The sequence below is a fragment of the Sinocyclocheilus rhinocerous genome, unplaced genomic scaffold (genome assembly GCF_001515625.1).
Source record: "Sinocyclocheilus rhinocerous isolate Xijiao unplaced genomic scaffold, SAMN03320098_v1.1 scaffold148, whole genome shotgun sequence".
NCBI lineage: Eukaryota > Metazoa > Chordata > Actinopteri > Cypriniformes > Cyprinidae > Sinocyclocheilus > Sinocyclocheilus rhinocerous.
Genome location: NW_015653472.1, coordinates 1,367,433 through 1,384,584, shown reverse-complemented (window position 1 = coordinate 1,384,584; position 17,152 = coordinate 1,367,433). Strand labels below are relative to the sequence as shown.

The window sequence follows — 17,152 nt, the reverse complement described above, 5'->3', positions numbered from 1 at the left end:
ATTTTTTTAGTACCGACTTGGTACCGAAATACCGGGTCTTTTGACAACACTAAAACGCTCTGATCCGTTAACATGGGCGCGGAAAAAATACGCACCACAGACGGAGTGTGTGAACCTGGCGTTACGTTTGTATGCCCGCCCAGTCTGTTCTGTTCTCGTGTTCCATTTAGGCGCGCTGCATTCTGATTGGTTCGGATAGCACACTGCGGGAGGTCGGGGGCGCGGAAAATCGTGCTATAAAGCGATTTAGAAATCATACAAGCTCAAATCGTGATTTTATGACGATTTCGATTAATCGCACAGCCCTAGTACTGAGCCATCTTTCAAGACAAAAAAAGATTGGGGATGTACTGCTGTAAATTTTAACCACTGATTCTTCGCTGTTTAATCATTCAGAAGTGAAAATAAAACTAATTTACGTTCACAGTGTAGCACACGGCATGATGTTAACCACACAAACAAGCTACAGTGTTTGAGGGCAGGTCAAGGTGGAACAACATAGAACATAAACAGGCATTATGCGTTACCTCATGACGTGTAGTCGTCAGGGAAGTGGGATTCGAATTACTGACGACTTGTTTCGGCTGTTCAGAGTCGATTCTTTTGGGAGACAATAACTTTATTTATTGTGCACATTTGGCTTTACAACTTTGCAGATTGTTTACATTCACAGTCATACAGCTACATTACACACAGCATAAAAGGCAATATTCGAAATGGCATAATAGGGGCACATTCAAACATGAGATGTTGACTGACCTAGTTGATGTTGCGTTCTTTCATCCTGTGATGCTGACCGGGCCAGAAACTGGCTACAGGCATTGGGTCAGCCATCAATTACTGATACTTCAGAACCATTTATGTGCAAGATGCATTTTGAGAGTGATTGACAGATGACCCTGTTGCTTTAGGACTTCAACACAGACCTTCACTTGCAATGAGATTTGCATGCCTTCAATTCTTTGGAGACTGGACACAGGTCATGTTGAACATCTTTTTCACCACTGATAAGCTACTCTTAAACAATGTAGAAACTTTAATTTTCTGTTGTGCTATACAAATAAACGTGAATTGAATTGAATTGGATTTTTCTGCTTGTGTCTGTTCTTCTTTAAATGTTACTGCAAGGTCACACTATTTTTCTTCAGTGTCTTTTAAAACTATGTATGGTTACCTCTAGAAAATGCCTCTTAGACACAGCTGTTCCGTGTGCAGCAGCCACACAGCAAACAGTGTAAGGGAGGCAGAGACAAATATCAGCAGACCGATGAAAAGCAGTAGATAGCTTTCTTTGCTATCTTTTCACTAGCAGGAAACACCAAAAATGTCTGTGACTATTTCGAAATGTTGTTAAACCTCTGATTTACAAGTCAGGAATGGAATTGTAAATTTTTTTGTTATGGATACCTAAGGATAATTTATCAGAGAGATAATCACCCAGAGGGTGAAAATGTTCTTCTTGTTATTATTTTATTTTTGGTGCACCATAGTAATTAATATGTATAAATAAAGTTTTGTTTGTTAGAGCATGCAACAAACAACCATTTTTGTATTATTTAGCTGCGAGTTTCCATAGGAATTGAGTGCTGTCATATATTTATATTTGTTTGTTAACATGCAAGTAATCCTTTTTTTATGAATGCGGAGTTGTTTCTTTTATAAATAAAGGGCCACTCTGCATAAAAAAAAGCATATTGTTTTCCTATATGCTAGTTGTATTGTACACTTCTTGAGGAGAAAATGCTGTAGGGGAATTTTAAGAAACAACGGCTGGTGTATTTTCACACTGCCCACTTGAATTCCCCCCACCCCCGTGAGATCCAGTTGGAACTGGAAATTTCTAGCCACTGCTGGCTCCCTGCCCACTCCCACAGGCCAGCCCCTATCAGCCGCACTTCTGAGAGAAAGAGCGAGTGAGAAAAGAGGGCAGTGCAAAGATGTAAACAGACAAAAGGAAAGTCATGTATATGGCTGAATCATATTGAGGAAAGAAGTATCCACTGTAATGTCAAAGTGTCAGAGTTAGGCAGTGAAGATATTGAATATGTAGCGATTTAAATTCATAAGCATAATGAAAGAAAGATGGATTTGTGAAGATATGCATGTATTTATTTATTTATTAATTATTATTATATTTAAAATCTAGTGCTTGGTTCTTTCTATACAAATAAACTGATTAAAGTTTGAACAAATTTCAGCTTTTCATAGAGTCATTTGGTAGCTTGCGCAATTGTTTTGCTTGTCAGTGGCTATTTGAATATGTAGCGAAATTAAGCATTTATTCACTACTTGAAACTTGAAAATAACAAACACAGCCTCATACAAATGAATGTCAGGTGTGCTTGCCAGTCCTTTGTGTGTGAGTAGAGGAATTAGATTTAGATATCCACCCTTTTTTCCTCTGTAATACTCAGTTGCAGTGGCCAAAAAAGATAACCTAGAGTGTACATATGTGTACATATTTTCACCATCACCGAGAGGCACTGGTTCTTTTTTGCAATACTAACAGAATTTCTTTGTTGCAACAGTGCCTCTCTGAGGTGGGAAAACAAACTGCATGAATAAACTGTATTACTGTTTATATATATATATATATATATATATTATATGTACTATAAGTTTAGTAGTTTTTTTTTTTTGTAAATTCCCTTAAAGGATTGACCCTTCTTCTGAGGCTGTATGTTGATATTGACTGATAGTCATCCTGTCCTGCAAAGTTCTGATCTACAGCATTTTCATGGCACTATGTATTTGTTAGTGTTCACCTTTTGTTACAGTCTACATTCTAAGCATGTTTGTGTTTTTCTTCTCTCACAGTAGTGATTCCAGCAGCAGCTCCAGTGATCAGTCTCCAGCTAGATCTGTTCAATCAGCAGCTGTACCTGCCCCTCCTGCTCAGCCCCTACCTTCACTGGACAAAGATGAACCTCGCAAAAGTTTTGGTATCAAAGTGCAGAACCTCCCTGTGCGCTCAACGGGTGAGGCTTTTATGAGTTTAAGTCAAAATGAAGACATGCACTTTTCAAAAAGCAAAACAAAAAACATATTTCCCAACTAATTTAAGCATTATCTTGCAATACACTTTGGTGAGACAGCATCTACTAAGAGCATCTAATAATAATGTAATTATGCTCTCCCTGTCTATTTTAGATACAAGCCTGAAGGATGGTCTTTTCCATGAATTTAAGAAACATGGCAAAGTCACATCAGTTCAAATTCATGGTGCCTCTGAGGAACGATATGGATTAGTGTTCTTTCGCCAGCAAGAGGATCAAGAAAAAGCTCTAAGTGCATCTAAAGGGAAGCTGTTTTTTGGCATGCAAATTGATGTCACTGCTTGGCATGGCCCAGGTGGGTTCCTCGCATTTAGTACAGAATATGTTGTTGTTATTATATTAGATTTTGAAGTAGCATTGAACCCAACATTGTTCTCTAATCTATTGCTCAATAGAAACAGAGAGTGAGAATGAGTTCCGTCCTTTGGATGAACGAATAGATGAGTTTCACCCCAAAGCTACAAGGACATTATTCATAGGAAATTTGGAGAAAACCACAACCTATCATGACCTGCTTAACATATTTCAGCGTTTTGGAGAGATTGTTGTAAGTAGACATTTGAAAGTGTGATTTAAAAATTGTGTAAAACAAAGTCACTGTATTAACACTGCCAATTTATGTACATATTCTGTTTTTACCAGGATATCGATATAAAAAAGGTAAATGGTTCCCCACAATATGCCTTTCTCCAGTATTGTGACATAGCAAGTGTCTGCAAAGCAATTAAGAAAATGGATGGTGAATACCTTGGCAACAACAGGTTAAAGGTGAGGATGAGATCAGATTATTATTGGAGTTTTTTTTTTTTCTTCTTTTTTTTTTTATGTTACATATAGCTAACAGCCAATCCTCATTTAGTACAATGAGGAAAAAGAAGAGTGTTTACGATTATTTAAAAAAAAATTGTACTCATTGTAATTAAAAACTATAGATTACACAAGACATATTGGTTGACTTAATGTGAATTTTTTTTTCCTTCAGCTTGGTTTTGGCAAGAGTATGCCTACAACATGTGTATGGTTGGATGGCTTGTCCTCCAGTATTACTGAACAGTATCTCACAAGGCACTTTTGTCGTTATGGACATGTTGTAAAGGTGATTTAAATTTTCTTTAATTTCTTTGATAAAAAATTTCATTATTAAAAGTTTTCTTTCTTCAGTAGAATAAATGCATTGCATTTTGAAGTTCACTTGTTTTCTTTATATCAATTTTTAATTTTTTTTATTTAGGTTGTGTTTGACCGACTAAAAGGAATGGCCCTCATCTTATATAATAATATAGAGTATGCGCAGGCCGCTGTCAAGGAAACAAAGGGTTGGAAAATTGGAGGAAATAAAATAAAGGTCTGTAATCTATTATGAATTGTACCACTGACAAACTCACTGTCTCTTTGTCTAACACTGTTAATTAATTAAATTTGTTTGCAGGTTGACTTCGCCAACCAAGAAAGCCAGATGGCTTTTTACCGTTCAATGCAGGCATCTGGACAAGACATAAGAGATTTCTATGAAATCACAAATGAACAAAGGTGAGATGTATGGTAACACTTCTTTTATTTTGTAGAATCATCCTTCCATATTTATTCATTTACTTTATTTATTTAATTTTTTTTGCAGAGATGAGCGCCGGCCGCCATATCATGAGTTCACAGCTGAACGGGCATACTATGAGAATGTGCGTACCCCAGGTTCTTACACAGAGGATCCACGTCGAAAATATCCTGCCAGAAGTCGAGAGTTTTATTCAGAATGGGATCCTTATCAGGGAGATTACTATGACCCACGATACTATGATGACACCCGTGAATACAGGGATTATAGAGACCCATATGAGCAGGATATTCGAAAGTACAGCTACTTACAAAGAGAGCGTGAAAGGGAAAGAGAACGGTTTGAAACGGATCGTGAACGAGACCACAGTCGACGAACAATTGAACACAATCAAAGCCCTTCCCATCCACGTCGCCCTGCTAGTCCTGCTGCTTCCCCATCCCTTTCTGAACGTCCTCCCAGTGACTCTGAACATCATGTTTACAGCCGCTCATCTGAGCGAAGTGGCAGCTGCAGCTCACTTTCTCCACCACGATTTGAAAAGCCAGATAAAATTCGTTTGGAGAGGCACAATAGGAGTGATAAATCAGAGAAAGACAAATCACTATTTGAAGCAGAACGTGGAAATGGAGGAGAAAAAGACAGACGAGCTAGACGTAAGGAAAAAGGGGACAAGGACAGAACTGAGAAGCAAAAGCTAAGGAAATTAAAACTTGCATCCCCTACTGTTCCATCGTCAGAGCCAGACCTTGAACTTGACAGGGACACTAGCCCAGAGGTTAGCTTAACTCTGCGAGGTAAATCCAGCAAATCATTGATTAAAGACAAAGACTACTCTGGAAAAGGAAAACTTGATCTGCCACCTTGTGTTGTCCAGCTAACAAGAGTAAAGGAGAAGGAAGGGAAGTTAATAGACAGTATCCTCAGTGAGAAACAAAAAACAAAGGTTGGGAGTGACCCTGTTCGGTCTCCAACCACCCCACCCTCTGCTGATCACAAAAGTATGCCTTTCCGCATAGAGACTCAGGCTAGAGATTTCTTTAAGCATGGAAAACATCTCAAGGAGAAAGGCTTAGCTAGTCAAGTTGAGGTTGTGGATAAAGAGGGAAAAGTGAAAAACAAAAAATACTTCAAAACTGATCTTGCATTTGACACTAGCTCTTCTGTGGATGCTGACCGCTTAGCTGCACGAAAGAGGCGCTTTGAAGAAACTTCTGGAAAGGCTGACAATTTAAAAAGGATAAGTCAGGAGGAGGATGAAGGGAAGTTAAGGAGAATTATTGATGAACCATTGCTGAAAGACTTTGATTATGATAAAAAGATGCAACGAAAAGAAGTGTATAAAAGTGAAAAGATGAAGCCAGAGAGGATGGTTACTGTTAGTACTACAAAAGAAGAGCTGGACACTGTAATGTCAGTAGGCCTCAGTCTAGACCTTCAGGCTCGACTTGGGGTACCAACTGAGGAGGCAACAGATCCCTTAGATAGCCTTGATCAAAAGACAGGTACTATTGGAGCTCATAGTCAACCAAGTTTCAGTCTTGCAGTCTCTGATGATGGAAGTGTAGATATGGAATTTTCAAAAGACCAAGAACAGCAGCACTTAACAAGCTACCACGTTCACTCCTCAAGGATAGAAAGAGATTCTGAAAGTAAAGAAAGTTTGCTCTCAGACATTGATCACTCACAGAGTTGCAGAAAACAAATGGAGCAGAACCGTCGCCTACAGCAACAATTGCTAGAGTATGATAAATCTGATAAAACTGAAAGCACACCCAGCACCGATGCAGAGGACTTTGAGCATCGAAGTCTTGTGCACGAGGTAGGAAAACCACCTCAAGATGTAACTGGCAATTCACCACCCAGCAAGCGAAAGAAGTCAGGACCATTTGAATTTGATTTTGGCACTAAAAGAGAGCGAGATTATCAGAGGTTCAAACACATAAATGATGAACCTGAAAGGAGACTTGCTTCACTTCCAGGGACACCCTTTGCTGAGGATGCATCACAATTGCTGGAAAAAGAGCCAGATTCACCTGTGGCAATGAGTAAAAATTGCTTGCAATTTGATGTATCAAAATACAATATTGGCAACGCAGTGCGCCAAGGGCTTTCATCGCATACAGAAATTTTGAAAGTGAAAACATCAGTGACAGAAGAGGAGTTCTGTTGGGAGAGCAATATTAGGCAGGGCACATTGAGAGGAGAAATGAGCTTCCCCACCAGCATTGTTAAACGGGAAAGTATCCGAAAACGTCCTGAACGTGAATTGGAACCTGGAGAGGTTCAGTCAGACTCTGATGAAGATAGTGAAAGCAGACACCTTTCACTAAAGCCAAACTCTTTCAATAGAGAGCACGAAGAGAGGCTTTCAGATGTGAAGTCTTCTGAGTCACTTGAAAAGAACAAGTTCTATGAATTTGAATTGGATAAGACCATAACACCAGACACCAAAGCTTTGCTCGAGCGTGCTAAGTCACTGTCTTCATCTAGGGAAGAAAATTGGTCTTTCCTTGGTCATGACTCAAAATTCAAAAGCTTTCGGAATAGCACAGACAAAGAGAAGTCTGAACCCACTCCAAGGCCTATTCCTTCGTGGTACATGAAGAAAAAGAAAATTCGTTCTGATTCTGATGGAAAGCTTGATGATAAAAAGGAAGATGCCAAGCATGATGAACAAGAACGACAAGAGCTCTTTGCTTCACGCTTCCTTCATAGCTCTATCTTTGAGCAGGACTCAAGGCGACTTCAGCACCTTGAGCGGAAAAATAATGACCCTGAAGTTAAAGTTGGTAGAGATAGTATTACAAGCGATTCCCAAGGGGAACAAGCTGGAGCAGGAGGATCAGACCTCTCTCAAGAGCCAAGAGTACTTTTTCATAGCCGCTTCTTAGAACTTCAGCAAAGAGATAAGAACCAACTGCTGCCAGTTTCAGAAAGAATTAGTGTAACTGAGGAGGAGGAGGAGGAGGAGGAGGAAAATACATTGGATGAAGAATTTGAGCCATCCCCCAATATATCAGAAATTTCCCAAGAGTTAACAGTTAGTCATATTCCAGCTACAACATCACCAATGTCTCTGTCTAAAGTTTCAGAGACTTCGATGCAGCATGATAAGCCAGATTTGCCCTCTACATTTACAAACAAAGATGGTCAAGAAATAGTGAATGAGCAGTCAGAAGATGCTCCAGTAGATTCTCCACCATCAGTTAGCCTAAAGGAGGAGAACATAGCTGTTCCAGTAAGTACTACGTCCACTGAACGCATGATAAAGGAAGATGTAACTGTCAAAGAACCTAATGAAAAGCTGAGTGAGTCCATTAGAACTGTAAACCCAAGTGTTGAAAAGGATATTGATGTCAAACCTCCTACTCCTGGTGCATCTCTAAGTAATATTGTGCCAGAATGTGATCCTTTTCAGGCATCTTCTCCATTGTTTTCAAAGCCCAGTCAAACTCAAGAGATCACAGAGCTTTCAGAAACAAAAACGGAACCTGTTAATGCTTCTCTTCACAAGGTTGCGTCCCCACTGGATGTGGAGTTGCCAGAAACAGAACCTGAGCTTGAACAGGTGCAGCCACCACGTAAACAACCCAAGAATAAAAAGGTAAAATCTGTCTCACCAACACCAATCCCTCAGGTTGCTAATGAGAAACCAGCTACACGAAAGAGCGAACGCATTGATAGAGAAAAGCTGAAAAGATCCTCATCCCCCAGAGGAGACTTTACAAAACTCATTGCTGACTCCAAAAACTCTGCAAAATCTCCTGTTCATGCAACTGATTCAGAGCAGGGCCATGAATCAAACACAAACCATGGCAAAACACGGCAGCGACGGAATGTGCGGTCTGTCTATGCAACACCCCATGAGGATGAGGCTCCTCAACAACCAGGAAAAGAGATTACAGAACCTCCTCGTTCCACCCGTAAACGCTGTAGTGATAAGGAGGCTGCAACACAGCAGATGGCAACCACACTTGGTAGGAGAGGTCGTCCACCCAAAGCACGCAAAAGAGGTGATGATTTGTCTCCAGTTAAGGGAGATCAGACTAAAAATTCTGAGAGTGAAGACACTGAAATGAAGGAGTCAACAACTAGTGGAGAAATATCTAAAACAGCTGAGACATGGCGCTCTCCTCGATCCCAAAAGGGGCAGTCTTCACCAATAAGAGCAGGACAAAGTAGAAAAACATTGAAATTGGACAAAGCTTCAGGTAGCCCAGAACCCATTCAGTCAGATTCAGCAGCGGTTGATGTGTCACCTGCCCTAGATCACCAAACTGAATTCAAAGATGAAACTTCAATGCAAGTTGGACAATTGTCACACGATACCAAGCAACATAACATATCTAAAAGAGAAAAGGAACTTGCACATCCTGCTGAGGAAAAATCAACAGATATAGAAATCACTTCTGTAGAAAAAACACAGGCATTAGATCAGAAGAAAGTCAAGGCATCAAGGTCAACACGGAACACCAAAATGATGCCTGATGATAATTCTGTCAATGTTGTTAATCTCACTATGGATACAGTTAAGGATGCCCTTCATTCAGGTGATAATAAAGCTGTAAGTTTGGAAGGGTCTTTGAAAACCAAAACCACACATTTAGTAAAAGAAGACTTGAACGTCCCAATTTACCACAAAGAGGAAGACGTTCACAGTCTTGAGGAAAAAGAGTCTCTTTCAGAAATCGAGCCTCCTACTGATCCTGTGGCTGCCTTCCTTGCCCGTCAAATGGAACTGGAAAGGGCAGTGGAGAATATTTCAAGACTTACAGATGAACAGCATCCAGCACCTTACAAAGAACCTCGTGCTGAACCAGCTACCCTAACACCAGCTGTTATCGTACAACCTGCAGATGAGACCGAGATAGAAAAGCCTGCCAATCCAGCAAGTGAAACTGAACTGGCTGCTGCAATTGATTCCATTACTGCTGAGGATATATCAGGTGATGCAGATGGATTCTCTGCTCCAACAACATTCACAGCCCTCCTTCCCACACCAGAGGCACTTGTTTTGCCAGTATCAAGTGAGGGTATTGAACATGAGACAGACTTGACTGTAAAGACTATTGTAGAATCTGAACAAGATAGTGTTATGGTTCCAGACTCTAAATCTTCTCAAACAAGTAACACAGATACTTCACTAACAGAATCTCCATTATCAGAGGCAGCCAAAAAAGGAGGAAAAGCACGGCCAAAAACACCAAAGAAATCCAGAGGTCGGAAGGTGTCTTTAAACAGAAAATTAGAGATCACTGATGATGCAGTGCTGGAACCTGAATCCACTATAGTTAAACTTCCAGAATCTATCCCAGAAGAAATTCAAACTGCCAACCCTAAGGCAGCGACATCAGCAGCTGCAGCAGCTGTAGTTACTGTTGCTGCTGCATGTAAACATGAAGCTACAGCTACAGTGACTTTAGACACACCAAAAGAGGCAGAACAGCCTGCTGTTGACCAGCCTGAACCTCAAGAATCTGCCTTCCACTCTGGGAATAACAGTCCTTCTTATTTAAGGACTCAAGAGCCGTCTCCTGAACCAGTAGCACCTGCCCTTATTTCACCTACAACTTGCCTGAATTCACCTGCATCATCCAAAACTCCTCTCACACACCCTGAGTGGAACACTAGAACAGAGGAGAAAGGAGTTCCGCCTAAACCACAAGTTAGTGTGGCATTGTCTACACCAGGAGTTGGGGGACCCCCAGCAAATCCTCCCATGCCCCCCGACACAAAGGCCTCTGATATTGACCCAAGCTCCAGCACATTGCGAAAGATTCTAATGGAACCAAAGTATGTATCTGCTTCAAATAGCAATGCAGTCCCAAGTATGCAGTTCACAACCACATTAGCAGATGCACGGATATCTGATAATGAAAATTCAGTTGAGGCTGTGCTTCCTTTAAAGACCTCTCTACTTGAAGACAGACCTAGCCCTATTACTCAACTTGTTCCACGTACAGCACCACCACAGCCGCCACCTCTGCAACAATGTGAGTCACCACAGATCCTAAAGGAGAAACTGGCTATAACTTCCACCGCTACTTCAGTCATTAGTCGGATCCCTATGCATTTTGATTTTGAGGACACTCCTCGTATCTCATTAAGCAACCGTAGCTCTGGAATGTCCTTACCCAAGCAGAAGTATCGTACAAGCTTGAATGATAATAGCAGGTATGGACTTAACTCCTCTGATGATTGTGGAAGTGTTGGGCGCCCTGTTATTGAAAGCACACATTGTAACACAGGGTCAAGTACTGGTTTGAGGGTCAATACATCCGAAGGTGTGGTAGTTTTGAGTTATTCTGGACAAAAGACAGAGGGACCACAGCGGATAATTGCTAAAATAAGTCAAATCCCACCAGCCAGTGCAGTGGATATAGAGTTTCAGCAGTCTGTAACAAAATCACAGATAAAACAAGAACCACCAACTCACCCCTCTACTCCAAAAGGATCACAGACACCCACAGGTTATGGACATCCAGGGGTAGTATTAGCGGGCCAAACATTCAGTGCTCAGCCTGTTATTTCCTCAATTAATCAGGAAAGTCCTAGTTTTGAAAAATCCGAACCATCCTACCACACTGGCCAACAAGGAGGTTCTGTGAAAACCTTCCAACAATCCACAAGCCATCCTCAACTTCTGAGGTACGGTCAGTCAATTATGCAGCAGCATCATATTAAGAAAAATGGAGCAACTGAAAGCGTTTCAATTAAAGCTGATATAAAACCATCACATACCTTCAATATTAAACCAGTTTTAAGCCCACGCCACCCATCTTTGGCAGGCAATCACATTTTAACTCCTAGTGCTCCACATGAAAGAGTGGTCTCACAACCCAAGCAAGATTCACATTCTCCAAGGGCGTCAGGCCATTCTACGTCCCCCTTTCCAAAAGTTTGCCCTCCTACCAGCTCAGTTGTTTTGGGACCAACTGGCCCTAGATCTCAGTATGTGTCAAATATACACCATGCTGAGCAGTCAGTTATCATGCCCCCTCATAGTGTCACCCAGTCTGTGCCCATAGGTCATTTGTCCCAAGGAGATGTCAGAGCCAGTACTCCATCGTTATCTGGAATAGGTTATGGAATCCGTTCAGAAAACCTGTTATCGCCTCGATCTGCACCTCCACAGCGCTCCACAACACCTCAGCCTGCAGTAATCAGAGATGTTGTACTGAAGTCACATGCAAGTTCATCTGGTGATGGTCTTGTTGTTGGGACAAGCAATGATGATATGCAGAGTCTCCCTCAAGGACTTCGTAGAGCTTCTGCACCACAGTTACAACCGGAAAGCATAGTAATGCAGCCTGAATTCAAAGGTCTGCATCACAGGGCATTGCGTCTAGATCAGTATGCCAGAGATGTACGTCTGCTTGTGCACCAGCATTTGACTGACCATTCAGGTGTTGTTGAAAGTCGCCAAACTCGAACACCAGAGACAATGCAGTCATCTTCACACATATCATCTGCTTCTAAAGCCTCGCCTGTGGTAAAGAATGCTCCACAGACTGTGAGGGATGCATCAAAAGCAATGGAGCTCAAGATGCCACTCTCCCCTCACTCAGACAATAGGATAATAGGACACCCACCTGGCTCTGTGATGGTATCTCCTCAAGGAGTTCAATTGATTCATCATGGAAATGCAAACTCCATGTCTGAATACTACAGGGAAATGCGTGGTTTCCATCCTCAGTATCCAGGTCATTCAGTAATTGGAATTAACTTGGCTAATCGTGGAATTGCTGCATCACAGGTGAGAGTTTGTTTTGTGCTCTACAATCCTAATTTGAGTATTACAGTTAACAATTATATTAGCCATGAAAGTTTTTTTTATCTTGTCTTGACTTTAAATGTACGTGCTTTATCAGGTCTCACAAATTGATCATGGTCAGAGACACAAGGTTCCCTCTGTCTCCTCCATTGAGTCTGTGGGAAGTTTTGGCGAATCAAAACTTGACGGTTCTCACATTCGACACCCAAGCTCCATGGATTTGTGTCAGATATCACGAGTTCAGGGTGAGACTGGCTCCCCCTCTTACACTTCTCCAGTGACTATAACACCCAAATTGGAGATGCCTATCACTGTGCAGAAGGGACCTCAAGGACCTATTTCTAACCAGATGCCACCTACATCCTCAGTCAGTTCTCAGATGCGATCAGACTTTAAACTTGACCACACTGGACTTCGGTCTGTTGATATGATGCAGTTGTTGACGGTTTGTAATCTTTTTTTATTATTGTTTCTATTTATTTTTTACTTCCATCAGAAGTTAAGTGGAAATAATTCTTTAGGTTGTAACAGTGTTTTTGTCTTCCTTCAAGCAGAAATACCCAATTATTTGGCAAGGTCACCTGGCACTTAAGAATGACACTGCAGCAGTACAGCTGCATTTTGTGTCTGGTAACAATGTTCTGGCTCACCGTTCTCTGCCACCTCCAGAAGGAGGTGCTTTTCTACGAATTGCCCAGAGAATGCGCTTAGAGGCCTCACAACTTGAGGGAGTTGCAAGACGTATGACTGTAAGCATCCTGTCTAGTTTTATAGCTCTTTCTCAAACCACATTAAGTCTAATTTATACATGTCTATTAAAACTAAGCAAAACAAAATCTCATGAAATATCTGGACAGTATTAGGAATTTAAAGGAAATTGTATTTTTAATTAATTTCCTAGGCTGAAAATGAATACTGCCTTCTGTTGGCATTGCCTTGTGGACTGGACCAAGAGGATGTCCACAACCAGACCCATGCTCTTAAAACTGGTTTCATCACTTACCTGCAAGCAAAACAAGCTGCTGGAATTATCAATGTCCCGAATCCAGGCTCAAATCAGGTTAGTCCTCCCAAGAATGTGACAATTATAATTATGTGCAGTACAGAGTTCAGTGTGAGTTTTCCTGAAAGAAAATAGCTTGGCACAATGCTCATGTCTAACCACTCATAAAAGATTATATGCTTCCATAAGTGAAAATAAATAATTTTGCCATCTGCTGACTTAAAATGGTACATTCCACTAACAAATAATTCTCTTCTGTTTTCCTTGTAGCCAGCCTATGTTGTCCAGATTTTCCCTCCTTGTGAGTTTTCTGAGAGCCACTTGTCTCATCTCGCTCCGGACCTTCTCAATAGCATCTCCAGTATCTCTCCCCATCTTATGATTGTTATAGCTTCTGTATAAGAGGGAGATCCCAGCTTCCAACATGCCAACACCAGCCTTTGGGACTTACCTTTTTTTTTTTTTGTACTCTGGGAAGCACCTCAATGTTAGTCAAGTTTACTCCTTTTTGGCCATGTATGCACTCTTTTTTGTTCTTTCACCAGCCTTTTAATCCATTGACTCATTGCCGCATCTGTTTAACTGTGTATCACCTTAAAGTACACAGAGATAAATGGAGCTATCTACAACGATCAATTTTCTGATCTCTTTTTTTTTCTTCTTCTTCTTTTGGAGATTTGTACCTATGGTTTTTAAAACACTGAAGATGTTTGGGATTATTAGGACTTTAAGAAACTTTTTATTGATTAAGATTTTTTTTTTCTGAAGAATAATCAGACCAATCATTGCACTATGTTATGAAAATCAACAAATTTGTACAAATTTGGTTATTGAAATTGTAATTTTACTTTATTACTTGGACATGCTTCATTCACCAGCCATTTTTGTGGTAGAGACTAAAAATGTTATCTAGTCAAAGTAGTTCAATTGAATTCCTTTGACAAATTTTATAAAAGATATATATAATGTAATATAAAGCAGCTACTGTTCAATCATAAGTAAACAAGTTACTTCCATGTTATTTGTAGAAATGGCTCTCATTATATTCCTTGTTATCTCCGAAAGGGACAAAATGTGGGAGCATTGTGAGTTGTATAGTTTACACTTGATGCCTCAATTGGGGATTGTATGTATACTTTTTTCGCTTTCCTCTTAATATTGCAAAAGTGAATCAGGCGAAGGCCTGGTTGTAAATATGATGTATATTTAAAGACTTTCAAAGCAGTTGACAAGCATAACAAGATTGACAACCTATTGCCATCAACCGTGAACGTGAACTGTCAGTTACCACTTGATTATCATTTCAGATTTTTGTTTTGTTGACGTTTTTTGAAATCAATCCTGTGCCATAATTTTTAAATGGAGAAAACTAAATGAGATTCATCAAGTTTTATTTTGATACTTGACTTTGTATTTGTCACTTGATCTTTAAGGCCTGCTTTTACATTGCCTTGTTTTATGCTTTTTGTCCCCTACCTCTATTTCTGCCGTTTTATTTTATTTTTATGTCAGTAACTATTGGGGGGGATCTTAACTGATGATGATGTCCTTAGGACCCCTGAAGTGTTAAATTCTGTTTTCCACTGTTTCTTTTTTGGTTTTTTGAACAAACCTCTGAATGTCCCAACAAGAACAGTGCAATGCAAGTGGTAAATATACTTTGTAAAGAGGGGGAAAAAAAGATGAAAATATGTAAAAAATCTGTCCGGAGACATGATAGAGACTGCCTTTTTGGTCTCCTTTCTTGATTGGTGTCTCCTTGAGCCAAGCTGTAAATAATCATTTTCATTTTGTGTTGCTTTTTTCCTTTCTTTTTTTTTTTTTTAATGTCAGGGTCATTATTTTGTTTTGTAAAACGAAACTATGTAAAGAAAACCGATGCAGAAAGTAAACTGAGTCTTGGTTTTGCCGTTTCATTGGGTTATTACAAATTCTCATGGTCATTTTGAAGGCACTTACATTTTTGATATACAAATTTAAAATATTAAAATACCAAACAAAAGAGTAAACAAAAACAGCTGATCTTAAAAAAAATTCTGATTTATCTTATTTCATCATTTTGAGTGTATTTTGCTGTTCCTCTATGAGGACATTTAAAGATGTAAAATAAATTTTGTTTAACACCTTTGCAGATCATTAAATGGTCATTCAACTTTTTTTTTTTTGGCTTTGTTCTGATTTCCATTCACTATCAATTTTACACTTGTTATACTTGCCTATCATCATGCACTGGTGTTGGTTAATTTTTCATTATTTTAAGAATAGCCTTTTTGTAAAATGACAGCCTTTGAAAGTAGAAACGCAGGAATTCAACATTCGACATTGAACGTTGAAGATCAGTGACCTACAGTGGTAGCGGTAGTGTCCGTAACAGCCACTTGATGGCAGTATTGTGATACTAATAACATGTTATGTATTTTCATCTAATGGTTTATTATGGGGTTTGGCTTATAGTTCACTACAGCCTTTTGTGTGGTTTGGTTATACAGTGAACGTGAAAAAGTCAAGAGTTATATCTAGTGTTTTTCCTGAGGCCCAGCACATCTGATGATACCCTAAATTAACCCTAAACTCTCTATATTTTTTTTGTTCATACAATAGAAGTCAATGGTAACCTAAATGGTCAGTTACCTTTTAAAAAATATCTTCTTTTGTGTTCTGCATAAGAATGAAATGTTTACAGGTTTGGAATGACATGACGGTGAGTAACAAGAGTTTTCATTTTTTTAATGGAACAATCCCTTTAAGAAATTTATTTTTATAAATGAAATTATTTCAATGTTTTGCTACTCTCCAAAAAGTTAGCAAAATATTAGTATAAGTATGAGTATGCTTGTATGCAAGATGAATATAAACAGGGATGGGCAAAGATACATCAAAATGTATTTTAAAATAAAATACCAAATACCGTAATTTTAAGTGTATCAAAATAAACTACAAAATACAGCAGCCACGCCAAGTATCAAAATAAACTACTGTATTTTTGTATTTTAAAAATACTTTTACAAGGGAGCATGAAATTTCTTCACAAACCTTCCATCAATTGGCATATTTGATCTATCTCTTAGAAGTATAAAGGACACATACACATATACACTTATAATAAGTGCAATTGCACCAAGCACATCACATTCTATTACTCATTCATCCATGCTTCCCATATCAAATTCACAAACCCACATGATGTTCCACGGGGAATTCATAGAATTCCCAGGGGCCGTGTTTTGTGGTCATGCTGGCATGACCCTGAAGATCAGGAAATTTGTGAATGCTGTGAGCTGGAAGATACATCACAGAGAAAAGAGTTAATTTATCTAATGATCCAAATGTATTCTATCCCGACCACAGCGCACATTATTCAGGAATACTATCTTGCTCCAAAGCTGTGGCCTTTATGTCAGGTTTAATCATAGAATATATACATATTTTGAACTGTACGTTGGAATGGGAATGAAAGATCCCATATTGTCTGAGATCGTCGTTTAGCTGAGAGTAAATCTGGTAAACTACTACCTATAAATCTGAAAGACAAAACGAGGGGCAAGTTGGAGACAGGTTATGCCAAAGCCCTCAGACATATCACTCTGCTCATCTTTCTTTTCATCCCAGTAGGAAGAGGGGTGTGATCATGGAAAAAAGGAGGTGAAGTATATAAGATTTACAATGCCATGACAGACCAAGACCAGGAATGCTAATTGACACCCACTCCCAGCAAAGCAGTGACGCATTTGCAGGAAGTATGAATCTGGAGGGCCCAAAATAAT

At 39.6% G+C, this 17,152-nt stretch overlaps 1 protein-coding gene across 1 annotated transcript in view; it reads left to right on the top strand.

The window, feature by feature from the left end:
• Positions 1–15,058, top strand: part of LOC107716126 (msx2-interacting protein-like) — a 35,261-nt gene extending 20,203 nt beyond the window's left edge. Inside the window, exons 4-15 of the mRNA XM_016522464.1 lie at positions 2,818–2,978; positions 3,151–3,351; positions 3,452–3,603; positions 3,699–3,824; positions 4,039–4,152; positions 4,288–4,401; positions 4,486–4,586; positions 4,675–12,367; positions 12,483–12,830; positions 12,940–13,134; positions 13,287–13,445; positions 13,659–15,058. Of these exons, the coding sequence (XP_016377950.1) occupies positions 2,818–2,978; positions 3,151–3,351; positions 3,452–3,603; positions 3,699–3,824; positions 4,039–4,152; positions 4,288–4,401; positions 4,486–4,586; positions 4,675–12,367; positions 12,483–12,830; positions 12,940–13,134; positions 13,287–13,445; positions 13,659–13,790 (9,496 nt within the window). The 3' untranslated portion in view covers positions 13,791–15,058. The remainder of the gene's footprint in view (positions 1–2,817; positions 2,979–3,150; positions 3,352–3,451; positions 3,604–3,698; positions 3,825–4,038; positions 4,153–4,287; positions 4,402–4,485; positions 4,587–4,674; positions 12,368–12,482; positions 12,831–12,939; positions 13,135–13,286; positions 13,446–13,658) is intronic.
• The last annotated feature ends 2,094 nt before the right edge of the window (positions 15,059–17,152 follow it).